The 25,933-nt window shown below is 46.2% G+C and overlaps 3 protein-coding genes across 14 annotated transcripts in view; 2 read left to right on the top strand and 1 right to left on the bottom strand.

Annotated features, from left to right (window-relative positions):
- Positions 1-5,857, top strand: part of RHBDL3 (rhomboid like 3) — a 56,637-nt gene extending 50,780 nt beyond the window's left edge. For all 3 annotated transcript variants that reach the window (XM_050319338.1, XM_050319339.1, XM_050319337.1), the window contains 2 exons: positions 167-227; positions 840-5,857. In XM_050319338.1, coding sequence (XP_050175295.1) covers positions 167-227; positions 840-1,111 — 333 coding nt within the window. In that variant the 3' untranslated portion in view covers positions 1,112-5,857. The remainder of the gene's footprint in view (positions 1-166; positions 228-839) is intronic.
- Positions 5,858-6,977: 1,120 nt separating this feature from the next.
- CUNH17orf75 (chromosome unknown C17orf75 homolog) lies at positions 6,978-12,844 on the bottom strand. 2 transcript variants are annotated; one of them, XM_050319423.1, is made up of 10 exons: positions 12,665-12,844; positions 12,362-12,430; positions 11,660-11,785; positions 11,138-11,278; positions 10,880-10,937; positions 10,232-10,348; positions 9,558-9,622; positions 9,304-9,440; positions 8,689-8,792; positions 6,978-8,335 (listed from the first exon to the last, which is right to left on the bottom strand). In XM_050319423.1, exons 1-10 carry the CDS (start codon positions 12,790-12,792, stop codon positions 8,126-8,128), a joined length of 1,155 nt encoding a protein of 384 aa, XP_050175380.1. In that variant the 5' UTR covers positions 12,793-12,844; the 3' UTR covers positions 6,978-8,125. The 2 variants fall into 2 exon arrangements, with proteins under 2 accessions (XP_050175380.1, XP_050175379.1); XM_050319422.1 differs by having other exon boundaries at positions 10,232-10,351; positions 12,665-12,843.
- A 1,408-nt stretch (positions 12,845-14,252) lies between these two features.
- ZNF207 (zinc finger protein 207) lies at positions 14,253-25,240 on the top strand. 9 transcript variants are annotated; one of them, XM_050319607.1, is made up of 13 exons: positions 14,253-14,407; positions 15,827-15,953; positions 16,388-16,526; positions 16,728-16,895; positions 17,518-17,593; positions 18,095-18,142; positions 19,927-20,027; positions 20,980-21,140; positions 21,940-22,032; positions 23,223-23,465; positions 24,146-24,308; positions 24,491-24,674; positions 24,896-25,240. In XM_050319607.1, exons 1-12 carry the CDS (start codon positions 14,367-14,369, stop codon positions 24,649-24,651), a joined length of 1,521 nt encoding a protein of 506 aa, XP_050175564.1. In that variant the 5' UTR covers positions 14,253-14,366; the 3' UTR covers positions 24,652-24,674; positions 24,896-25,240. The 9 variants fall into 9 exon arrangements, with proteins under 9 accessions (XP_050175564.1, XP_050175565.1, XP_050175563.1 ...); XM_050319608.1 differs by having other exon boundaries at positions 19,927-19,997; positions 24,491-25,240; XM_050319606.1 differs by having other exon boundaries at positions 24,491-25,240.
- Positions 25,241-25,933: the final 693 nt, after the last annotated feature.

Here is a 25,933-nt window from a genome sequence, read left to right as displayed (position 1 = left end):
TTCTGTGTGCTCAGCTGAAGGCCTGGGCTGCAGCACCTCACACATCCTGTGTGGCCATGGGCTGTGGGACTGGCAGGTGTGTGTGTGGAGCGGTGAGTGAACAGATGCCAGAGTGACAGCCAGGTGTGGGTGCAGCTCCGCTCTGTTGTCCTTGTGTCTCCTGCAGAACTGGTCGGGGATGAAGTGCCAGTTCAAGCTGCTGCGGATGGCTGTCGCCCTCATCTGCAGTGAGTACCACACAGCCCTGGGGTCCTGCTCTGCCAGTCCTGGTCACAACAGCTCCTGCTGACTCAGGAGGGTTTGACTTTGCAGCAGGTTTGGGCTGTCAGCACAGGGGTTTGTGAATGAGGGTTTGTCATGAGCCAGCCCGTGGTGTCTGTGGGGATGTGGGGCTTAAACACCTTCTCCTGGGATGGCTAAAACAAGCACTGCTTTGGTAATGGGGATACTTGGGCTTCCTGGAGCACCTCCTGTCTGTGGTGGCAGCAGCATTATCCACACACTGGTGAATTATCTTCCAGCCACATCCCCAGGGTGGCACAATAAGGGAAACTAAGCCACGTGATCATCACAGACAGCTGTCTTCAAATTCCAAGTCAGTTTTTTTTATAGTTTTGATATAAATTTTGGGAGGTGAATATCCCCCCACCTATCAACACTCCCCAAGCCCTGGGGACACCTCGTGTCTGTGCAGCACAGCCCTGCCACAGCTCAGGCTTCCCTGAGCTCACCCTGCCAGGCAATGTCCCCCTCTCTGTGTCTTTAGGGGTGCAGAGCTGCCTGCCAGGTGGCCTCCAGAAGGGACAGCCAGTGAACTGATCTCTCCTTCTCTGTTGCAGTGAGCTTTGAGTTCGGGAGAGCCGTGTGGCTGCGGTTCCACCCCTCGGCGTACCCGCCGTGCCCCCACCCCAGCTTCATGGCCCACCTGGGAGGGGTCATGGTGGGCATCACCCTGGGAGTCGTCATCCTCAGGAACTATGAGCAGAGACTCCAAGATCAGACTTTGTGGTGGATCTTCCTTTCTATTTATGTCATTTTTGTCTTGTTTGCCATCTTCTGGAACATTTTTGCCTACAGCCTGCTGGATCTAAAGCTACCTCCCCCTCCCTGAAACCACGGGACAGACAACTGGAGAGCGGAAATCATCTGTCAGCTGCGTGGCATGAATGGAGATGGAGGATCTATTTTTGTGTTTAACTTAGGGGAGGATGATTCTTCTCAACACAAGTGTGTGCTTGGAGGAGGTGCTTAAGGATCTCGTGAAAGAAGGGGCTGATCAGTTTGTCCCCAAATCCAGCAGGTTCTGCAGTCCTGGCTGGCCGTGCCCTGCGGTTTGTGCCCTGCCCTGGGCACTCCCTGCCTGGGCTGTTGGCACACAGCAACCTTCTGCAGGAGGTATCTGTATTTTCCAGGTCAGTGCTGGAATCAGGGCCAATTGCAGAGTGAATCTCCTCGGTGTTGCTGGACACTAAAAGGGAAAAAGAGCAGACATTTGCTAATTAGAGACTCACATGGTACTCACAGGGCAGCTTGAGCCTGGTCTCCATGGCCACATCTGACTGTCCAGCCATTCCAGTGCCACTGTCTGATTACTTGAATGGTTCTGAAAGTATTTCAGCCTGTGGGGAATCTTGTCTTGCACAGCTTTCAGAGGAATCAGCAGAACTTGCTCACACAGAGTGATGGAGACTGGGCTTCAACTGCAGCTCAAATGAAATTGCACTACAAACGTTGGGAGTCTTAGAGTGTTGTGGACACCCAGCCAAGGGTGACGTCTGCTGTGCATGGTTCACTTGATTTTAATTAATTAGTCTCCCCTCCCCAGCCTACTGTGGCAAGAGGGTGTGGCTGGGGTTTCTTTTTTGAGGGATGAAGAAAAGGAGGGTAAATGTTCGTTTGTGGTTTTATCAGAGGACAATCAGGTGCTGTTCTTTTCTCACTTTGTTTCTGGCCACGCTGACCTAACACCTGGCCTTGCAGTGAGCTCTCTAGCTAGGATCTCAACTCTTCCTGCAGGTTCTTCCTGGAAAAATGGGCCCAGGATCACCTATAGCAGCCCAGGGTGGGAACTATCCAGTCTTTACAGCCATACAATCCATCTGGGACCAGGCCCACTGGAGGCAGTGGGGTTCAGTCAGGTTGTGTGCAGCACTGGTTTCCCACAGCAGTGGAAATGGTGTTGTGGTGCTGCAGTGATCATTGTCAGACAGATAGAACTGTTTTCAAGGTGACTACTGCATTTTGAGGGTGCCTCTCCCTGAGGCCGTGGCTGTTGAGGAGCTCCAAACAAGAGGTGGTTGCAGTGATGCCTTTTTTCTTTGCTGGTGGCCAAGGCCAGGCCCAGCAGTGTCCCTGGGCTGTGGCACAGTGCACACAGTTCCTGCAGGGACCTGGGGACCACAGGGGACCATCTGTGGCACGAGCAGTGCCTGTAGGTACTCCTGTCTGTAAGGTGCTTAATCTGCTTGTCACTTTAGAGAGCTGCCAAACCACAGTCCAGGAGTGGGGGTACCCTCCTTTTCTCTCCCCTTTACCCACCCACTGGATGGGCTGGATAAAGCAGCCAGAAGAGTCTCTCCAGACAAGCTCCTCTTTTCCTTTGTCCCCTTTCCCTGCTGGGGCCCAGGCACAGCCCCCTGAGCCTTCCACAGCTCATCTCACAGGCCCTGGGGCAGTTGTGTGGCAAAATGTCTCTGTTGTGGGCTTTATTCTCCCAGCTGTGTTGTCTGTGCTGCCATTTGATCCCATGAGCTGGTAGGAGTCTGTCCTTCCACAGGGGACATTCACAAGTGCTTCTCACCTGCCCCCTTCTTTGCCTCCTGTGGGAAAAATAGCTGTGGTTTGAGGGGTGAAGTTCTGCTCCCACAGGAGAGTCATTCCTTCCCTCACCTGTTGCCAAGCCTTTCTCATTGAAGATGCCTTTAAGCAGAGGTGACCAGGAATGGGAGTTCCCTTGAAGTTTTAGGAAAACTTCCAAAATGTTGGTAGAAAATTCCGATTGCAAAAGAAAAGCCCTCCATACTATTTTGCCAATACTTTACCGGAGTACAATATGCACCAGTTGATTTTTAAGTTTGGTTTCTCAGATGAAAGCTGCTTAATGCCCATCAGTGTCTCCCCAGTGAAGGTTTCTGTGCCTGCCAGTGTGTGCTCTGGGGTGAAGCAGCAAGGTACAGGTTCAAGAGCCACCAGTGTCTTCATAAACCTACCCGTGGCCAACATGCTCTTGGTCTGCTCAGGAGTGGGAGGAGCTGAACAAGGTGATGCAGACTCCCCTCTCTGGTCCTTTATCCACGGATTAATGGAGTTCACATGAACTGGATGGAAACAGCTCTGAGGTTGAGCTTGTGACTTGTTCTTTTAAAGTGTTGTTCGTCTCCCTGACTCCCATTCTGTGTCCTGAGCAAGTCTACAAAGAGCCCTGGGGACCAGAAAGGGCAGACTTTAGAGCAGTACCAGATTTATTGGGAGTGAAGCAACCAAACCCTCTCACACTCCTCCCTCCACACACAGAGCAGGTTGTCTGCTAAGAATCGATCAGCCCACGGAGTCAGGAGCAGCACCAAGTGCTTAAGCTTTTATAATCATTGTTTTTAATCACAAAAATTACAGTGTGAAAACTTGTTATGTTTCTCCAGAGCACCGTGAGTTCTGGTTGTGTTGTTTTCTAACACACCCAGGAGTGCCACAGAGCTGGGAGCAGCCAGGCTTTCCTGTCACCTCCAGATGTCCTTGGAGCTGCTGGCTCGTGTCAGAGCCGCAACATTCCCCATCCTGCTCATTGATGGTTCCAGCTTGTCCCAGTCAGCAACGTGTTCCTGAAGGAGTGTCCACTGAGGGACTGGTTTTGGTGATTGCTATGGTTTTATTTCAGCTGCTGCCAGGATTTCACATCAGTCACATAAACTGGGAGTTATTGACCCTCCCGGCTGTGCAGTGCCGGAGCAGAGGGACTGTCACCCACGGCCAGGTTTGAACAGGGCACCTGAGAGGGAGGTATTTTGTGCTGTGTCCCTGAGCGAGGACACAACACCCAAAAAAACCCCCAAAGCAGCTGTTTCTATGCAGGGATTCCCTTGCAGAGAGCACATTGCGGGTCCGGCAGGGATGGGGCAGGAGCAGTGCGGTACCCGGAGCCGGGCGGGATGTGCAGCTTCCAGAGACACCTGCCGGCAGCGCGGGGGCAGCACGGGATCCGACTGCTCCCTTCCCTAGAACGGGATCCAACTGCTCCCTTCCCTAGAACGGGATCCGACTGCTGCCTTCCCCAGCACGGGATCCTGTCCTGCCTTCCCCGGCACGGGATGTGGTCCTGCCTTCCCCGGGATGGGATGCGGTCCTGCCTTCGCCAGCACGGGATCCGATCCTGCCTCTTGTCCAGGACAGGCAGGAGAAGGGGCTCAGGCAGCCGTGGGGAGCAGGAGGAGGAAGGAGGAGAACCAGGTAGATCAAAGTCCAAATGGCCCCTTTTGTTCCCACATGCTTGGAGACAGGTAAAGATTAATTTCACACAGGGTGATAACAGAGGAAGGAGGAGGGAGAGAGTTGTAATGCAGGGATGGGAGAGGAGGGAGGTTACCAGGAGCAGTCTCTGAGTGAGGTGTAGCAGAGCCGTAAACTTGCTCATGAATTTACTTTGGTGGAGTTCTTAAAACAACATCTCGTGTCACTGTACCCCCCATCAGTCGAGGAGGAATCTTAGCACTTACGTGGCATATTGTGATTTTCCACTACTTGCTCCTTTGGCAGTGGGAAGTATGTTATCAACAGGGAAGGGGAGGCTGGAGAAATTGTTACTAGGAATAAAGCTCGGGATTCTGCATCCCAAGACCTTGCTCCTTCCGCTGGGTTACCCTGCCCGTGTGTTTGAGATCAGATTAGACCATTTCAGTTTGAGCTGGGCTAGGAAGGATGAACCTGAGACTGCAGAGCTGGCACTAACCTGACTCTCCGTACTCACCTCGAGGCAGCTGCTGCTCTGTGCCAACATTTCATCTCCCAGGATCTCCCGTAGGCAGGACTTTCACACGTTCTCCAGCGAGAAAAGAGCTCAGAGTCTGTTTACAAAGATTGGAGCTCAGCTCAGTTACTTTGGAACCCCCATCCTCTGGCTTTTCCCAGGGTGGAACTGGAGAGTGTGGGTGCAGTTCAACACCAGCCTCCCCTGGGGACAGGCTGGGCCCTCTGGATGCTGCTGCTCTGCAGAGCTCTGGGACACAACTCAGAGATCCCTCCTGCAGTCACTGATGCCAAGAGCTGCTTAGGAAGGAAAACAGTACATTTTGCAGCTCTCTAAAAAATCATACCTAAGACAGAAACCAAGCTTGTTTAAGGGTAAATGTATTTTTAATGTCACCATTAATCATTGGCTTTTAATTGGGAAAAGCTTTCTAATGAGGTATTTCTGAAATGCCAGTAGGAGTACAGGAAATTTATGTTTCAGGGTACTTTACAACAGAGAGCACAAAATATTCCCTAGGCCTGACTGAAGCAGCAAAAGTCCCTTATTTTCTGTGAGCTTAATAGACACGTTGTCACTGAGTCTCTCCTGACTACCCCACAGTGTCTGTTTAGTTTGCAAATAAAACCAGATTTATGCAGCTTTTCTTTTGCTTACACTGCTGATGCTGACAACACACGTGAGTGTTAAATACAAAGCACTAAACTAAGTGATTTTCTGCCTTAAAATACCGAACAAATGATACTTTCCCGCCAAGGGCTTGTAAAACAGAGTGATACCTGCAAGGTAAGATGCCATGGATGTCTCCAAATATTTTTGTATCGTGTACATTCTGTATATTTTTGTTGTAACAATATTATTTGAGCGCAGAATCCATTAAATTGTTTTTTGGTGTTTGGTTTTTTTTTTTTTTTTTGGTTTGTTTTCTGTTTCAGTCTTCTTCTCTTTTCTGATAAAATTAAGTTGTTCTGTATCACACGCCAAAAAACAACTGAGAAAAAACTTTCAACGACAGTTTTGTCAGTTTGTCTACACATTATTTAACAAGAGAATTGCTTTGGAGCTCTGCAATGGAATCTGCTAACGATGACATTGGTAACTCATTTTATGTCTGTCTAAGAGATGAAGGGGGAGTGAGGTGCAGCTTCACTTCTTTTGGGATATAATGAGGATGCAGATCCAGCTTGGGTCTTGTCTGGAAATCCAGGTTTTGTGCCGTGTTTTGGCAGCTGCCACTGCAGCACAGCGGTGACCTCAGCACTGCAGGGAAGGTGACAGCCACGAACATGAAACTGGTTAGAAGTTGTTCTGGGGGAGGAGGGTTGTGCTCTATAACAACAGTCTTTAAATCTGAGAACTAACACGTTCCAGTCTCTTGAACCAACAGTGGAAACAACATATCCAGAAAGTTCCACTGTGGAAAGGGGAGGCTTATTTGGAAAAATCTGGTTTTGTTGGGATTTTCTGGGTTAAAGTGTAAGTTCCAGGGATGGAGATGCAAGCAGCAGCAGCTCCTGTCAGATTGTTATTCCTAAGGGAGGAGATTGCTGCTGTGTGTGGGACTCAGCTCTTCCTGGCAGCTCCCTGGAGACGCTGAAATCTCTGTTCATTACTGAGGACTCCCAGCAGGAAGGTAAGGTGGGCCTTGTGGGGGTTTGTCAGATAACACAAGAACTCTTATTGCCTACGGGCACCAAACATTTTTCTTGCTGCCTGTTCTTCACATCCCACTTTTTGTTAGGAATGTACAGGAGCAACAAAGGCTGACATGTTTTATGGAGTTGTGCTGCTTTACTCACTCATGGATAAAATATTCTGAAGGCAAACAGTGGATACTTCTCAGAGCAAATGAGCACACGGGGGGTTTGTTTTCTTTCAGACTCCTTTTACTTTCTTCTCTGACCTGCCCAAATATGTTCTGTGTCACCTGAGCTGTCAGTATGACACTTGCAGCTCCTCTGCATCGAGTGATAACGGGTTTTACACAGGACACATCAAGGACAACACTCATTTGCAATTTACAGACACACTACTAAGGATTTGAGTTTATTGTAAACCTTATTCCACACAGTGGTGTCCCAGGAAAGCACCAAACTTCTGTCATCACAGTACAGAGCAGAGGCACAACAATCACACTGAACCACGTTTGTCACAGCCACTGTTTCAGGGAGAGTTGTCCCAACAGCCTCTGCTGGGAAGGGAAACCAGGGGAGTTTATCAGAAATCATCCTCACTCATGAGGTCTCTCAGAGACCTGGTGAGTTTTGATTCCAGCTGTAGCCTAAGATTTCCTTCAGGTGTTCTGCTGCCTACCTGTGCTATGATGGGGGAAAGAACTCATGGCTGAAATACAACAAAACATTTAGAAGTCTGAACCTGGGAACTTAATTTACTTCAATTCTGAAGAAGTTTCTCTTAATTTAAAGTTCATATTTAATCTGTAAAATGTTCGGATTTATTTCTTCCCAGTTAGAAAACATATGATGATTTACAGTTATGCAAAATGGGTATTAAGAACACACAAAGGTGCTGATCACACCACAAACTGAGAAAGAAGGGGATTCATCAAACAGCTTGGGAACTTCAGATGCCTGTCCCGTGTCAGTGAAACTGTTCAGTCTTAAGGCAGCTCTGTCTCACCCCATTGAATGACCTGTTTGTCCAGTGACAGAACAGTCAGTTTGAAAGCACAATGCACAAAGTAGCTACAGACTCGTTACCTGTGCTCTCTAATATAACCTGATTAATTCATTTACTGTGATCTATCCAGATGTTTGTGCTCCTCTATTAAAACAAAGTAGCCAGATCCTAATGATTACACATGATAATTTTGAAGACAGTTAAAATACTTAAAACACTGAAATGCTTGCCAGGTAAGGGATTTGGGTTTGGGGTTTTTTTTCATGTAGTGACTATAAAAAATAAACATCATGATTTCCTCACAACAGGAGCAAGTCGAGTCAGTTGGAGAATCTGATAAGCACTAAAAACTATGCAGGAGTTTGTATGATCTGATATTTACACATTAAAAAAGCCTCATCTAAAAAAGACAAAAGGCAGGTGAAACTGCAACTTAGGTTTGACTAGGGTAATACTTTTAAGTATAAATTAAAAATCCTGCAGCAGCTGCACAGAAGAAATGACTGATTTCCACCCAAGGTGATTTTAAGCCACGGCCGTTTCTCTCATGAACTCCTCGAGGACGGTCACCACGTTCCTGGCTTCTGGCATCTCGGCATGTTCCACCTTGACAATCTTCAGGAGGATGTCCCCACTGCCACAGTTCTTCAGGAACAGGTAACACTTGAACAGGGCGTAGTGGTTCATCTCAGCCTGGCGGATAAACCTCTTCAGGTTGTTGATGTCCTGTATGGCCTGGGAAAAGAGTAACCAGAGCATTTCCTTACCCTTCTGCGTGGAAAGAAAACACATGTGCAGATGAAGGATGAATAGCAGGAGAAGCAAAAGCATTTCCAGTAGCTGGGTTTTCCAATAGGTGGGTTTTATTTTAAATGAGAAAACACCTTTGGAGCATTCACTGAAAAAACTTCCATGCTGCTTTACAGTGGCCAACTGCAGTGAGCCAGGCCATAATTAAACTTCAGGGTTACTCAGTTAATGACAGACACTGTAAACAACCTACAACTTCTCTTTGCTGCAAGAAGAGTTTTTGCTCCCTCAGCAACCCCAATGTCTTCTTCAAGTCTTTAACACATATGAACATGTACCTTCAGTTTGAAGTTTTCCAAAATCTGCCGGAAGAGAAATGGATTGCCACCTTCAGCCCCGTTCACAAAAGCCTGCATCCAGTCCTCACAGAACCTGTTGCTTCCTGTTACATGTTCAGGAATGTGGAGAAGAGAAGAGAAGGAGTAAATGAGCTCCACATAAATATACAGCTGCATTCACCTGGTTTAAGCCCTCTCATGTGACACTGATAGTCGTATACCTGGGCCAGGAAATGAGTTTTAAGGAAAACCAGTACATGTGGAAGAGAAAACAAACACAGCTACAGTGATTACATGACACTGTTGTGATTGTTGAATCCCTTTTCACAGCATTTGCTCAAAATCACAACAGGAAAAATAAGTTCTGTGGATTCCCTGAATTGTACAATTGTATTTTCATAGGGATGATTGATGGCTGTTATTATCAAGCATTTTCAACCCAGAGTTCCAACAAACCACCCTGATCTTCCAGGTGCTGTAGTTTCCAGCCAGCATCCAGACTTTCAGGGCAGCAGCCTCCAAGTTGGTGAATATCCTCACCAGCCTCTGCCGTGCCCAGCTCTGGCAGCTGCGGGATCCGAGGAGGAACAGGAGGCCCCCCCGCTGGGATCTCACCTGCGTTGTGGAGCTGGGGCTGAGCTGCACTGCAGTCAATGAGCAGGGCCTTGTGCTGCTCCTCGCTCATGGCAATGCACAGGGAGGTCATGGTGCCCTCCTGGACGAGTCCTTGCAGGCTGGCAGCTGCCAGGAACCTGGCACAGAGAGCTCTCGTGACCTGCTTGTTCTCTGCAGCTCCTGGACAGCAGGGAGCAGCTGTCACATACACAGGCCAAGTTACTCACAGTTCCTTGGTCCCAAAGCATCTTTACCTGCTGATGTCCTTTTCTGTTCTTTCGTCTGCATTTTTCACTTCTACAGGAGTGTAACTCAAAGCCTGAACACAAACAAAGGAAAAAGCCGGATGCAACAGTGCTGTTACTTCTGTTGCTATATTGCAGTTATGAGCAATAAATACATAATGTGGCACTTTAAAAACTGCTCTTTTCAAGGCAGTACTCCATGTTATAGTTATTGCAGCTGGTTTTGCACTCAGAAGAAATTCAGCAGTTATACTGTTAGCTATTCCATCCAAAGCTCCCTCAATCTCAGGGATTAGAGCTAGGATTAGTTTCTTTTCTGTTTCCAGTGAATTACAGGAGGCACATGCACAATATAACACCCCTTTTTGTTCAGAGGAATTATAGCAGGGACAGCCTGCTCAGGCTATTTCTAATTTTCTTATTCTAATCTCAACGTAGACACTGTTAGGTAATTTTAAATGAGTTAACTATAATGATTAATGGAAGAAATTGTCATGTGTTTCCTTAGCAATAATGGAGGGAAGAGGTACTTGTGCTGAATTAAAAAAGAAAAATTAAAGAAGAAAAAAGTTGCTCTCCATTTCCTCCTGCTGGGAAAGCAAGTGCAAGAAACATTTTAACTATGTTGGAGTCCCCGAGGTGCCATCCAAAGGTTTTTAGTTCCGCAGTTTAAATACACTTACAGCATGTAACAGAGAGGCCAGTTTGTCCTGGAAGAGCTGCACCACCCTCTGGATGGGGCAGATGGCATCCTCAAACCAGCTCCTCAAGGAGGGGCTCACGCAGCTCTCCAAGTTCTTCTGCTGTGACAAGTTGAAAGTTAAAGCTTTAACTACAAATTAGATTTCTACACAAATAGAAGCCTATTAATAATCTACTCAACCAAAGATGTTTGGATGTCAGAGCCTTCTTAATCCTAAACCACAGAGAACTAAAATAATGAGTTTGACATTTAAAGCCGTGCTTTATCAGCTGTGAAAGGCTTTGCATTTTAAGGAACAGCCAGAACTGAAATATTATGGCATATATTGAGCCAAGACCACGCAACAGCAGACTGGATCCCAAAGACACTTAAGAGGAAGAGTTTCCACTAGAAAAATGTGACAAGAAACCCACAAAAAAAATCCTTCCTTAACGTTCAGAAGGGGTGAGAATCGAGGTGGACATTGATAATTTCCTTGTAGACCGCTACCTTTTATTCATCATTCTTCTCTCCAAATCTCACTGCTGTTAAAACACCTATAGGCTCTATAGACGAAATCTTCCAGATTGTCTTAGCAATTAACTTGGGTAAATACTCATTTTCACCACTTAAAAGAGTTAGGCCTTACCTCTAAATTGAGGTTTATCTTCAGACTTTGAACATATTTGTCCAGCTCAAGTCTGAAAGTATCTTCTTAAGGAAAATAAGGTGCATCAGTTAAGACCTGCATTTTCCCCTTTCAGTAAATGGCTGTTACTGACATTTTCAGTAACTGGAGAGGTGTGCACAAACGAGCTGATTCCAGGTAGAAACAGACAAAATGACAGGATAATTTTTACATCATCTCCCTCTCCACACAGGTAAAGGCAGTCAGAGGTAAGGATATAGTTCCAGACCTTTCTCTGAGCCACCTAAGAAACAGATCACATATTCTGGAGCATTGGCATCTGATTCCAACGTTGCCATTTCTAGAAGATTGTCTTGTTGGAAACGACAGTAGTAACAACCAACTTTGCTTTCTGGTATACTATGAAATAAAAATATTATTTTCTTCCAGATACATCACAATAAATAAGTGCAAAAAGCAGACATACATGATTTCTGAGAGAATTTTCACCCACTAGCACTGGTGGCTCCTATGGTCATATATAAAGCTCTTAGACCTCTTTTTTTCCCTCTGAGGTGTGATTAGTTGAAAAGGAAATAATCATAAACACATGCAGTGCTTCATTTCCTGCAGTATTTTTGTCCCAGCTATGTAAGTGCCTTTGTGTAAGGCTGTTATTCACAGCAGCACTAAACTGAGAACACAGGATTAGACCCAAGAGCAGCAGCACACAGGCGAGATGTGCAGTGCTGCCAATGTTCCCTACAGCTTCTCATCCACAAATAATCTTCAGTAGTTTACCTGAGCCCCACTGAGGCTACACTGCCCATCCCTTCAAACAGGGCTCCCTTAGTGAGACGCTTGGCGATAAAACCGCGCAGTTCTGTCTCCGCTTCAGCCGGTAAGTTCGTGTCCAGCAAGGTGAGGCTTCACAAACAAGAAGAAATCGTTAGCAAAAATCACGTTATTGTCTTGTTTCACCAAATGCAGAACCTGCCTCTAGCAGGGGGACCCCTGTGATCTCTCTCTGGTGACAGCTGACACCGCTCTCTGACTTTTGGCCCATCAGGAGCAGTCAGTGATTTGTCACCTCCCCAGGAGCCTGGAGTGGTGGTGTCAGCTCATGCTGACCTTCCCAGCAGCTCTTTCTTCCTATGTTTCCCTAGTTGTGATACAGAGCTTATGGGAAGATGTCCATTGAAAATTAATAGTTTTTTTCTATCTGTTACCTACGTGAAGACCTAAATCAGTACAGAAATATGAAGTAGCAAAGAAAAGAGAGTTCAAACTCAGAGATGATAGCTTATGTCCAATACATTATTTGAGCTCTGCAGTTGTGCCCATTCCTCAGGCATTCCAGAAGAAGCACCCAGGGGACTCCAGTCTGCTTTCACGGGGGCTTGTGCTTTGAAGGCACTGCAATGGACCTAACAATGACCTGACAGCAATTCTGCAGAGACTTCAAAGCAGGGTGTTGCAGGTGATTGTGCAGGTCGGCTTTACCTGAAGTCCTCGGTGGAGGGTGTGTGAGCCCCGGCCCCGCCATCCCCGCCGGCCGCTCCCTGCGCGGACCTGAAAGCCAAGGGATTCCCAGGATGGATTTTACACCCGTGACACGGAACAGCGACCGCAGCGGGGAAAGGTACGGCCCGAGGGCGAGTCAAAGCAGCAGCAGGGAATCGGTGCATTATGGGAGGGAAAGAATCTCATCCGGGAGAGAGGAGAGGGAAAAAACCGCAGGGGATGGAGGGAGCTGGGAACAGCCGAGGCCTGGGGCGGCCTCCCCGCGGGCAGCCGGCGCCTCACCTGCGGTAGCCGTAGAGGCCGTGGTAGGTGCTGCCGTGCCGCTCCGGCCGCCGCTCCTCGCCCGCGCCGCCGCCCTCCTCGCTGCTCTCCAGCTCCCGCTCATCGCCATCCGGCAGCGCCGGCAGCATCGCGGACCGATCCCCGAGCCCCGCGCCCCGAGCCCCGCCTGTGCCCGCAGAGCCACCCCGGAGCCCCGGGGCGCGGTGGGTGTGCCTGAGCCCGCCCCGCGGAGCCCGCCCCGGGCCCGGCGCTGGGAGGAGCGTGCGGAGCCGCGGGAGGAGCCGCGGGCCGGGTCCTCACCCCGCCGAGAGCCGGCGTTGGGAACCTCTCCGGCTGCCGCAGCTCCTGGTTGCGCAGTGCGGGATAGGGCGGTTCAGATCCCACGGGACCCGTGTCAGGACAGGCGATCCTTCACTCGCCTAACGGCAGGACCCGCTCAAATCACGTTCCACAGAATGGTTTGGGCTGAGAGACCTTAAAGATGATCTCTCCCGACACCTTGCTATGGGGGATTTGGCAGGATTAGCCGTGCTGCCTGTTTTTGAAAAGCTCTGCCTCTGAAATACCTCTTCCTCTGTTAAAGCAGCACATTTGTTTGCTGTGGGCTGTCCCGGCAGTTACAGAATCACAGAACCATTTGGGTAGGACGGGACCTCTGGAGATCAGCCAGTCCAACCTCCTGCCCAGGCAGGGTCACCTGGAGCAGGGGACACAGGAACGTGTCCAGGTGGGTTTGTCCCTTGTGTTATAGCCTCCCTTGTGTCGCGGACAAGCCTCACTGGGAGCAGCTCTGACCCCCAGCTGCAGCAGGGCCACTGCAAAGGGTTGGACGAGGCTGATAGTTGGACTTGATGATCTTACAAGTGTTTTCCAGGCTCAGCAATTCCATGATTCTGTTCTAAGGAGCTGGTGGACTGGCCCAAAACTGAAGAGCCATGGGGATAACAGACACACCCCGTGATGGGTTGTCAGTGCAACAGAGGGACCAACCCCTGGCCAGGCACAGGAAGAGTTACAACACAACACAGTTCAGTTGGTTTTATTGTGTTCTTGGAGGGCTGGGCTCCCCCACACCCCATGGCCTCACTGTCAGCAGATGGTAACACAGACACAGCCAGCACCACAGCACTGCTTAGAACAGTTTAAGCAACACTGGCTTCTTGCCCCGTCAGATTTCGTACGGAAGACACTGTCTCTCTGTGCCATTAAATATGAAGTTGAGAAACAGTTTAGATTAGCTTTTAGGAGGAAGTTCTTTGCTGTGAGGGTGGTGAGCCTCTGGCACAGGTTGCCCAGAGAAGCTGTGGCTGCCCCAGCCCCGGGAGCATCCAAGGCCAAGCTGGACGGAGCTGAGCAACCAGGTCTAATAGAGGGTGTCCCTGCTCAGGGCAGGGGGGTGGAACGAGACGCTCGTTAAGGTCCCTCCCAACCCGAACCGTCCCATGACTCTCTAACTGTGACACATGCCGGTCCAAAATGGCGGCGGCGCCGTGAGGGGACACGGGACAGCCCGGGGGGGCCGCGCGCGCGTCACGTGGGCACTCCCCCCTCCCGGCGCGGTGCACGCTGGGAGCGCGGGGGCGGTGGCGCCTGAGGGAGCGCGGCCGCCATTTTGTGCTCCTCGCTCGGTCCGGGCGGGCGCTGCGGCTCTGAGGGAGCGCTCGGCTCGCCTGTTCTGTAGCTCGGGGCCGCCGCCGCAGCCATGGGCCGTAAGAAGAAGAAGCAGCTGAAGCCTTGGTGCTGGTATCCTTGTGTGTGATACGCGGCGGGTGCGGGGAGCTGGGTGGGGGAGGGGAGCGGCCTGGCGCGGTCGCGGCTCGGCCCTGGCCTGGCCCGGGATGGGGCTCCCTGTTCTCCCCATCTCGGTTACGGTTTGTCTCGGTGCTCGGCGCTGTTCCGTCCCTGTGCTCTTCGGGATGGACCCCGGTTCGTTCCCTTTTTCCCCTCATGGCCCCTCCCGCCGAGGCCGCGGCCTCACACCCGCTCCCTGGAGCCGGGCCGGGCCCGGCGGGATTGCCGGCGTCGTGGGGAAAAAAGAAAACAGCCTTTCTGCCCCGGGGGAAGGATGTTACAAACGAGAAAATCCTGCTCCTAATATACACGATACAATATATTCAAGGAGTGGGGCGGATGTGGTTAAAAGAGAGATTTTGAAAACTTTTTTTTTTTTTTTTTTTTTGTGGCCGGATAGGCTTTCAAATTTGTAATTGCTGCATCACAGTCAGGTGGAATTTCTCAGTGTTCTGAAATACTGGTGGATTTTTCTTTGGTCGTTCCTTCAGAGTCTGTTGGGGGGTTGATTGCAGATTTACCTTTTCTCTCTCTCAAATGTTTCTGCCCCATCTAGGATTGCTTAATAAAGGAATATATAAGCTTCTCTGTGCCGTTTTATGTTGCAAGGCCTGTGTTTTAGATATATTTCACGTTTTGGCGGAAGCAAGAGACACTTTGTGATAACAATGTTAACATTGTGTTAATAACGAATTGCAACCGTGTATTTGTCTCGCCGAGGAAGATGCGTGTGGAGCGTTTGCTGAAATCCCAGTGCTGACCTGCAGGAGGGAAATGCAGTTTTGCTTCTTCTGTTACCTAGATATCCAGGAAGCTCCTTGTTTAAAATACTTCTGTTTAAAAGCAGAGAATTCTTTAATGACAGCAGCAAATTGTGCAGTGGCAGAAGAATTGATAGCTGGGTAGGAAAGGAATTTTTAACTAAGACCTTTGTTCTCTTTTATGTTTGTTAGTTACTGGTACTTGTTACTAAAGAGACAATTCTGAGTCTTTAGCATAGCCTCTGTTTTTCTGATTTCAAGTCTCTTCCTCCTTTAATGCTTTTGCACCTTTATTTTCATCCACACCCTTGAAGGGAAGGAGTGAGTCCACTTAAAAAGAAGTAGGACTTGAAAACCATGTGACAAAGGATGTGGAATCAAATGATTCTTACTGCACACACCTCAGTTTTATACCTGTCTGATGAGGGAAATGCTGGATCACATGAGGGTGGTGATTTCAGACATACACGAAATATTTGTCACTCTTTGAATGCTCACATATGTTCATGTGCCTTTTTGCTTTAGGAAAGGTCACCCTGGTGCTAATTACCTTGGTTTTGTCTAGGAGGTCTCTTGCAGCATTAAATGTTTCCTTAACAGTCTTCTACAGGTATTGTAATAGGGATTTTGATGATGAAAAAATCCTTATACAGCATCAAAAAGCAAAGCACTTTAAATGCCATATATGTCATAAGAAACTGTATACAGGACCTGGTTTAGCTATACACTGCATGCAGGTAAGGAGTTTTAGGTTTACTTGGATTTTTCTTAAGAGTATCTAAAATTTGAATGAATCGTGACCTTAAAAAGGTGGCGTTTGGGGCTTCCAGAGTCTTAAAAATTGATGAGGAAAGGGCAGCACTGGCCTGTTTCCAGCACGGGAGTCCTGCTGTGTCAGCAGTCAGGTGGACACTGTGCAGCACAGATCTCTGCCCTCAGTTCTGGAGGAGCAGTGAAGGAACTGTGTTGTCTTGATGTTCTAAGTCTGTAAACTGGTTTTAGAGTTAATAGTAGTTACCAGAGATTAGGAGGCACAATCAAGGATATGCTTGGCCAGAGAGATTATTCCCATTAAGGATGTTCCTTTTCTATCTTGAAACTGGCTGAAGAACACAGAGAACTGAACCTGAATTGTGGTCAGCAGCATTTGTTTGCTTTTCTTTTCCTTTAGGTACATAAGGAAACAATAGATGCTGTTCCAAATGCTATTCCCGGAAGAACAGACATTGAACTGGAAATCTATGGGATGGAGGGCATTCCAGAGAAAGACATGGAGGAACGGAGGAGGTTACTTGAACAAAAAACTCAGGGTAAGGTGTAATGTGGCAGGTTGTGTGTCATTTCCCTGCTCTGGGAACTGTGGCACAGTGAGGGGTGGCTTTGCTGTGTTCTCCGACGCAGCTCCAGATTGGAATTTGACTATTTTTGTTCCAACCAGAACACCCCAGATAAAGGTAATTTCATAGAACATAATTTGCCTTCTGTCTGACCATCTCCTGTCCTGTCTGCAGAGAGCCAGAAAAAGAAACAACAGGATGATTCTGATGAGTATGAAGATGATGAATCTGCGGCTTCAACTTCATTTCAACCCCAGCAAGTTCAGCCACAGCAGGGGTACATTCCCCCAATGGCACAGCCAGGTCTGCCTCCTGTGCCAGGTGCTCCAGGGATGCCTCCAGGTGAGAGGGTGTGAAAAGCTGGGCAGGAATTACACAAATTGCTGCTGGTGTGCTGAGTAATAATCTACCCTCTTTGCACTGGGTCTGGGAGGTCACAAAATAGTTCTGTGAGGAGCAGATAAGCAGTTTGTTCATTTTCTTCCCCCATTCTGTGTCCTTCCCCCATACGTGAAGGCATGTGGTAGTGAGACAGCTTAGTGCTTCAAAGAGACGTGTCCCAGAGATGTTTGGTTGTGGGATTTTGTCACAGGATTCTGGAAGCAGGGCAGGAAGGCTGTTGTGTATGTAGAGACTGCTCGCACAGAGCAGGCAGTTTGTACACAGGCCACAAATACGGTGAGGAAAGAATTTTGATCAGTGAGTGAAAAATGGTCTCTTCCCCTTGTAATAGGGTGTGTTCTTCGGAGACCACTGGGAAAATGTAGAGTCTTGCAGGACTGAGAGCAGTGAATCCAAATCAGATGTGCAGATGTTTTATATTGGGTTGTTTGTAAGCAGCATTATTTCAAAAGCAGTCTTTCAGAGCTTCCTGTAGAGCAGTTATCCAGTCTGCATTTATTACATGCCGTTTCTTAGCAACTGTATGTTGTGTGAGTTGCTGAAAACGTATTTTTCTTTCAAGGTATTCCACCATTAATGGCAGGTGTTCCACCTATGATGCCTGGAATGCCTCCAGTTATGCCTGGAATGCCACCCGGGTGAGTAGCAAGAAAGACTTGATATTACATATACATACTGTGCATTTTAAACTGTCACAGAAGAAGTAAAGCTAATTAAAAAACGTATTTGGGAAATTGCAAACTCTGTGACCTAAATATTAAGGCTAAGTAGAGAACTGGATGGCTGTAAACCAACATGTAAAATATGGGCAAGCTGTGAGTTAATGTGTAAAGTATGTTGCCTTTCTTGTGACTTTCTTAAGTAGTGGTATATTAATTTTATATTAATTTAAAGCTTTGTTGTGTTGGTTTAGAGCCTTCTGTGAGCCACTGTTCCCTTGTGCACTGCACATATATTGTGCATCTGGTTATCAGTCATCAGCCTAACACAAAAAAGATACTGGATAGTTTATATTTTTCTTGTATTTTGGGCAAAAGGTGTTGTTTTTTTATGCTTGTTTGGGGTTGGCACCATCCCCTATCACAATGTGTTTTGGAAATTCACAGTTAGATTTTTGATTTTGTCATAAATTTTCACAGATTACATCAACAGAGAAAATACATGCAGTCATTTTGTGGTGGAAACATGTAAGCATCTCATTAATGTAATTTTAGGTACATTCATTATGCCATTTTATGTCATGTTTTTGATAAGCTTGGAATTGTCTTACTGAAAACCTCTGAATATTGCCTGAGAATTTGGGGAAAATGTCTAGTTAAGTTTTGTTCTTGTATAATATATGAATTTTTATGCTTTATCTAAATATTACAAAACTATGTGTGAAATGTGTTCTGCAGAATATTTACAAAATAGACCCTCAGGGACTGACAACCTCTCTTGAACCAGAGTGCAGCTCCTTGTGCTCGGTCCTTCCCACTGCAGGATGCACTGCAGGATCTCAATTTGGAAGTTTTAAAGTTCACTGAGGTGGAAAGTTGTTCTCTTCTGGGACACAAATATTGATTTAACAATCTTTGAATTTAAAAATCGTGCCATAGTCAAACGTGGTGTGGATGCTCATCATGACTTTAATTTCTCTGGGTGGAAACTAAACAGAATTTAATCAGGTTTTCTGGTGCTTAGTCCTCACTAAACACCAGGTAAAAACATAACTGGATTTGCCAGAATTTCACTGCATTTCCATTTGGGAGCAGAGGGTGGTGTTGCACTATCCTTTTACCCATTTTAATCTGAAGTTTTGCTTATTTAACCTGATTATCTCGTGTCTAAAAATGAGGAGAGAGGAATTAGGACACAGAAAGCAACTTTGTTTTTAGCTTGACAATATTTGTAGCACTGTCTCTGCAGTTCCTGGGGAGTCACCTTTCTGGGGGAGCAGGCAAGGAGCATCCAGCACTTTTTTTTTTGTGTCTAATGTGTCAGGACTGACTTTGCCTGCTGTGACCATCAACCCAAAAAAGGGGAAATGGTGCTGTGTTCCCAGCCACTCCTGCTCCTGCACAGGGTGTTCCCTTTAGCACTGGCAGTTGGGGATAGAACTCAGGCTTTGCTCACCCCTTCCTGGTGATTTGTTTTGATGCTGAAACACCAGGGGTGAAGGTGTCTTGACTCTGTCATACCAACAGACTGCTTTTTAGGGGTTTTTGGGGTGCACTTGTTTGCTGCACATCTGTTTATCTTGCTCACTAAAGTAATGAGAATTCCATTATTTTGTTTCCCTGATATGTCTTCGAGCATCTGTACAAAAATGAAGCAAATTTAAGCTACACTTGGTTAGTTCCCTGTAAAGCAATCACACATAATCCTCTAGGGAAAAGCCCTTTTTAATATGGAGAAAAATATATTATAATGAGGGCTTCTCATATTAAAAAAAAAAAAATCCCACTTTATCATTAGTATGTGGATGATTTACTGTAATTGAAACTGCAGAAGCTTTCCTAGCCTCTGCTTTTATCAGTATTTTATGGATAGCTGTGCACATTTGGGTTCTCTGCCATTCCCTTGTGGTGTCAGAGAGGAGTAACAGCAGTTGTGCAGCGATTGAGGGTGATTTGAACTGCCTCTTTTCCTACATTCAGACTTCCTGAGTGTGCCAAGATCATGTTCTTGGAACACTTTGCTGCAACTGGTAACCTGAAACAGATTTCAAGAGGGACACCAGTTCTGGATATTTCATAATAGTGGAAGTGAAATCTTAAGAAATTAAAGCTCAAATTTTCTTGGGGGTTTGGGTGTTGGGTTTCCTGGTTTTTTGGTTTTTTTTCTTGTGGAGTCAGCTGGTTTTGAATTGCCTCTATTGAGGGCTTCTTGGCATTATTATCATGATTTTTTTGTCTAATACAGGTATGTGCCAATTGTCTTAACAGTTTATCAGGAGTGCTGATACCAGTGTTCATTTTCTGTTTAATAGGATGATGCCAATGGGTGGAATGATGCCTCCTGGGCCAGGAATACCACCTCTTATGCCTGGTATGCCACCAGGTAGGTCAGGGTTGTCGAACTCGTACTATGGTGAGAGTTATATTTATTTATTTTCATTAAGATTTAGGATTTTTATAAGTGCCACCACCTTGATGTGGTTTGATTGCCACAGAAGCCACTCCTGTGCAGAGGTGGTTGATTTATTGCTTTTTATTTTAAGTAATTATTTGAGTTTTACCCTATTGTTAAAGTGAAAAATAGAATATAGTTTTGTATTATTATTATTATTTATTATTATTATTCTCCTCTGCTGTTGTGTTGTCTCATCCCTTTTTTTAATGTCTGTGGCTGCAGCTGGAAAATAGTAATGATTGAAAATGTGGGAAGTGAGGAATAATGTTGGTGATTTACCCAACTAATGAGCCTTCTATTTGAAGAAACTTAATTGCAATTTTGATCTCTAACCATAGCTGGAAGAGATGTCTCTTGAGCTGCCTGAAGTTCTCAGGGTGTTCCACCTGAGCAGCAGCTGTGTGGTCATGAACTGGGATTTGCTGGTTTGCTTGATGGGACTCCTGGGAGCTGTTAACTTCCCACCTGAGCCTCCCCTGGAGCTCCCTGCACACCAGGTGCAGGTTTGGGGATGCCAGAGCACGAACAGTCACAGTGCTGAACCCCCCAGCAGCACTGAGGGTGTTTGTCACAGTGCTGGTGCTGTTGGTGAGGGCTGAGGCTCTTTGGTTCTGTACCAGTCTCACCCACACTCGTGGCAGGGTGGGCACAGTGTGTTGGAAACAGTTCCTGCATTCATTGCCTTGGTTTAACAGGAGCATAAACTGCATTATGGAAGCTTTAGTAAAAAATGCTTTAATTCACTACTGCTCTGAAGGGGTGGAGGTTACTAACTGTGATTGCTGACATTGCCTTGTGTTGTGTTTTGTTTTACTGTTGCCTCAGAATACATCTTCCTTGTGGGAGATGGTTCTGAGGAAGCCTCTTTGCCCCTCGAGCCTGATCCGTGTGCCGTGCTTTGTGGTTGCAGGAATGCCTCCCCCCGTGGGGCCCCGGCCTGGCATGCCCCCCATGACCCAAGCACAGCCTGTCACAGCCCCGGGCATCCTTAACCGGCCTCCAGCTCCTGCTGCAACAGCGCCTACCCCGCAGCCTCCAGTTACCAAACCACTCTTCCCAAGTGCGGGGCAGGTAAGGTGTCCCAGAGCCTGCAATGGCTGCTCCTTCATCCATCAAATTCCACAGTGTGGGCAGTGGCTGTTTATTACTGAGGAGGCCCCAGAAATGACTGGTTTCTTGCTTGGGTTGATTTGGAAGTTTAATTCAGTGTAGTGATTGAATGAATTGTAAGAGATTCTTTGTCTTGCAACAGCTGTGAAGCCAAACAATTCTCTAAGCATGTGGGGAAGAAGGGGGTAGGCAAAACACTTCTTTGTTTAATGCCTTTAGGTTGTTGTTTATAAAGGTGCTTTGGGTGGGTGAAGGGATGTGTTAGTCAGCCAGGAGTCTGATTGCAGAGAACTCTACCTAAAATTTACAAATTATAAGTCTTGGCATGACTTGTTCTCAGCTGTTCTCATAATGGGCTCTCTGCCAATTGACAGACTGATTTATTCTATCTTGTTAAACTGCTTAAACATTGCCTGAGTTAGGAGGTTCTGTACTGCAGAAAGTTTAGGAGCAAGTTAGGGTGGTAAAAAATTCATTCAAGTGTGTTGGGGAGGGAAGTGGGGAATTGATAGTGGCTTGTGACCTCTTCCCTTTGAATGCACTTGTGTGTAAGCCCTGAAGTCTTAACTTGCTTTCAAGTATGTTACAGAAACCTCCATAGTGTATTATCTGCATTTTGGACTTCTGCAGGGAAGATACTTATTTACAAAAACCCAGTCCTTTTGTAAGGAAGGGCTTAGCATAAGAAATCCTTTCATGTGGATACTTTCCACCCTTTTGTTTGGAGACTTTTCACTGTTTCCTTTCTTTTATGCTACAGATGGGGACACCTGTCACAAGCTCAAGTGCAGCTTCCTCCAATTCAGAAAGTCTGTCAGCATCTTCTAACGCTCTGTTTCCTAGCACAGCACAAGTACGCAGGAAGTCACAGTTCAATTGCTTTGCAACTTAACCCTTTGGACCGTTCTGTCAAACCTAAAATTGACTAAACATCTGCAGACCATTTCTGTTCCCTTCCTGATTGTGTTTAGCTGGTAAAACCACAGAGTCCTCCATTGGGAGTTGTATCTTGCTAGAAATCAGCTTGTCAAAGTGCCCGATTTCCCTAGTGTGAAAGAACAAAATGTTACCTCCTGGTTCTAAAGGGTTAAAAAAGCATGAAAGCAGTTCAATGCATTTTAGTGGGCAGTGGTTAGCTTGATGCATGGTGAAGGCTTTTTAGTTTATGTTGTTTAATATGGTACATCACGGTGCAGGAAATTTTTCATTTGCATTGTGTGCAGAAAGTTAAATATTTTTGTTTTGGCTGGGAGGTTCAGGTGATTGTAAATACACAGTGACTAGAAACAAAAGCATTCTCTCATAACTAAGGCTTGCTTTGGACATTGCTGTGTCTTCCGAGACAGCTTTGTAAAGCAGACTTTGGCAGGGTTTTTTTAAGAAAAAAGTAGGAAAGGTGAATTGCTGGAATCTGTAGTGAACCTCATATCTGCTTCCATTGACTCTTCATTCTCAAATGAGATTAAAGTTCTGCAGGTAGACATAGTACTTTTTGACAATGCTGTAGTGTCTTTATACAGAGAACACTTAAAAACCCTGACACAATAGAACTTTCTTAAATATTGGATTAAAATACTACTTAACTACATAATTTTAATGAAAACTAACAGTTTGAGCTGTACTCTGAACTAATGGTTGCTAAAGTATGTTAATTAGTGAGAGAACAATGAATTTATACTTAAAACTCTTCATAAAACAGTGGATCAGGAAAGATTTAGCACCTACCAAATTCAGTATTTGAGATAAAGGTTTTGATAGTGGGGTTTTGGGATTTTTTTTGTTTGTTCCTTTTTTCTAGTTGTGGCTTTTGACCTGCAAATTTTAGACTTTCCAGTGTGTGTGTGTGTGTATATGTGTGTATCCTGGGTTTTATTTTGTCTTGTTTTCAGTTGCTCTAGTGTGCAATAAGGCTGAACTTTACTTTTGTCGAGCTTGTTACAATTATGTATCTCACTGGAAGGTTTCAGAGCTCTAAGAGACATCGTTATTTAAGTTTTCTGCTGCTTTGAGATGCAAGCATTGACCTCTGTGTGTGTTCCACAGGCTGCAGCAGCTGTGCCAGGGCCAGTTGGTACTGATTTCAAACCTTTGAATTCTACACCTGCAACAACAACGGAGCCCCCCAAACCTACATTCCCTGCTTACACACAGTCCACAGCCTCAACCACTAGCACCACCAACAGCACTGCAGCTAAACCAGCCACATCTATAACAAGTAAGCCTGCTACCCTCACCACAACCAGTGCAACCAGTAAGTTGATCCATCCAGATGAGGATATATCACTGGTAAGTTAAAATGTTTTCGTTGTCTCACTGAAAAATGCAATTTGTGCTGGTATGGCTGATTAAATGGAAATTCTTCTGTGCTCTGTATTATGTGTATTTTAATAATGGTGAGAGTGCAAACTGTGCAGGATTAATGTAACTGAGATGACTGGCATGTGGCAATGATCTTGCTGCAGTTCTGTGCCTTAGCTTTGTTGGGGACAGGAAATCACTCAACCCAAAATGTAATTGGGACTTTTCCTGCATGTGACTTAAACTTGAAGTGTAATACATGCAGGTAGTGTAGAACAAGAGACCGAACAATTTGATGTGGTTTTGGTGCTGTTACAGCAGTCAGAAAATGGAATTTATCGATAAAACAAATGAACCTTATTTTCAGGTCAGGTATCTTTAGATCTGTGTTCAACTTTTTTGTCTCAGCTTAAGAGAAAAAGGCTTTGTTGAGTGGGGGGGAGAATTTGTGTTGTGTGCAAAATGCTCCATTGAGCTGGAATTGATGCAGTAACTGCAGGAAAGGGGAAAATGCAGGAGCTCCTGTGTCATGTTAGTGGTAGTCTCTGAACTGTAAGGTGGTTAATTAAAATACTTTAGTGCCTGTAATCTGCTTTGTTGAACCTCTCTTTGCTGTGCTCTTGGTGGGTGTTAACACACCGTGTTGTGCTTGTGTGCTCTGGTTTTAGGAAGAGAGAAGGGCTCAGCTGCCCAAGTACCAGCGCAATCTTCCTCGGCCAGGCCAGGCTGCCCTGGGTAATCCACCAGTTGGACCAATTGGAGGTATGATGCCACCACAGCCAGGAATTCCTCCCCAGCAACAAGGAATGAGACCTCCCATGCCACCTCACGGTAATCACAAATTCCCCAGCTTTCCTCTCCTGAAAAGCTTTGTCTTTGCCGTAAACCTTTTGAGAACTTTGAAGTGGCCTATTCTGGCAGGGAGGGGTGAAGCTTATCACAGAAGGCAACTTCTCATTATTTAAAAAAAATAAAACCAATTCTTCTTTGCCTCTTAAATGTTCTGTTTGTAGGTCAGTATGGTGCTCATCACCAGGGCATGCCAGGATACCTTCCTGGGGCCATGCCTCCATACGGGCAGGGACCTCCGATGGTGCCCCCGTACCAGAGTGGACCTCCTCGACCTCCCATGGGAATGAGACCCCCCGTAATGTCGCAAGGCGGCCGCTACTGACGCTCCTACTCACGCTCTAATAGGTTTGGAGATTAAACCTTTTCTCATCTTGTGCTGTTAATATAGCAGAGCTTCCGTCAATTAAGGCTTCATTGTGACTTTAAAAATATAAGTACCTTCCCACATGCAAGGAGCTATTGGACATTCTTATTTTACATGGGAAAAAATTATTTGGAATAATAACAGGAACTTTTCCTGATGTTGCAATTTATACTGTATGGCTTCTTTTTCATGTTTCATCTAGGTTTTTAGAAGTGAAGTATAGTAAATATGGTTCGTTAAATTGTGAAGGCGCTGGAATTACATGAACATACCACCTTAAAGGCAAGTTCTGTGATGTTACGTTGCTCTTTGTGAAATGATGCCTTCACAGCACTTCAAGTGCTGTTGGACTTCACGTCCCCAACATAGTTTGGTGAGGGCTGTAACTGTTCCCAACTACTTGTACATTAAAGTCTGAACTTGTAACAATATTTAATGTATTTAGAGTTCCTCCTGTTTCAGGGTTTAAGTAAACTGACCCACTAAGGTCATGTGACTTTTCTGTACTGTTATAAACTTCATTGTAATAAAAGAGGAGAAAAATTTATATGCCTTTTTATTCGTGACCAGCTGTGGACAACTGCCTGAAAGGTTTGTACAGATGCATGCTGTGGTAGCCATTGGTGTAGTGAGCACAGTTACTGGTGCTGTTTTGATAAAATCTGAATTCCTTGTTCTATAAAAAGTCACTCCTTAGCTGTACATCTGAGTAGACAAAGACCTGTACACTTATTAACAGACTCCTCAAAACTTGAGGCTGCAGGAGGCACATCCTAACTCTTGGTTGTAACTTCTCTTAATGCATATGTTTCTTTATTTGTGCTTTCTTGTCCTCAATAAATTGGAATTGATTTCTAGTCCTGGCACTTACTTGCAGGATGTGAAAGTGCTCTCAGACGCATCCTCGTGCCAGGTGTGTCCTGTTAGTTCACTTTTCATCTGACCCCTGTGCAGGTGCAGATGTGTGAGTTGCAGGAGTCTGGTAGGTTCAGCTTTCTAGAAGCTCAGGTGCATGGCACACGGGTGAGTGACTCCCAGCTGATGTATTGAAGTTGACCTGCAAAAGAGAAATAGTAGCTCAACCTTGTTCGTGGATGGCAGAGGCAGAGCAGGCAAAAGGAGTGTGTTATGGGCTCTATTTTGAAGTGTTCAGAATTTCATGAACTATCTGTAACCATCTGTTGTGTGATGAGATGTTGGCTGAATTTCTTGAGCCATTCAGTGAAAGTGTCTGGAAGAG

Source organism: Myiozetetes cayanensis, unplaced genomic scaffold (genome assembly GCF_022539395.1).
Source record: "Myiozetetes cayanensis isolate MyiCay16 unplaced genomic scaffold, myiCay2020 scf22, whole genome shotgun sequence".
Taxonomy (NCBI): domain Eukaryota; kingdom Metazoa; phylum Chordata; class Aves; order Passeriformes; family Tyrannidae; genus Myiozetetes; species Myiozetetes cayanensis.
Note: the sequence above shows the minus strand (reverse complement) of the source record. Positions and strands in the feature narration are given on the sequence as shown.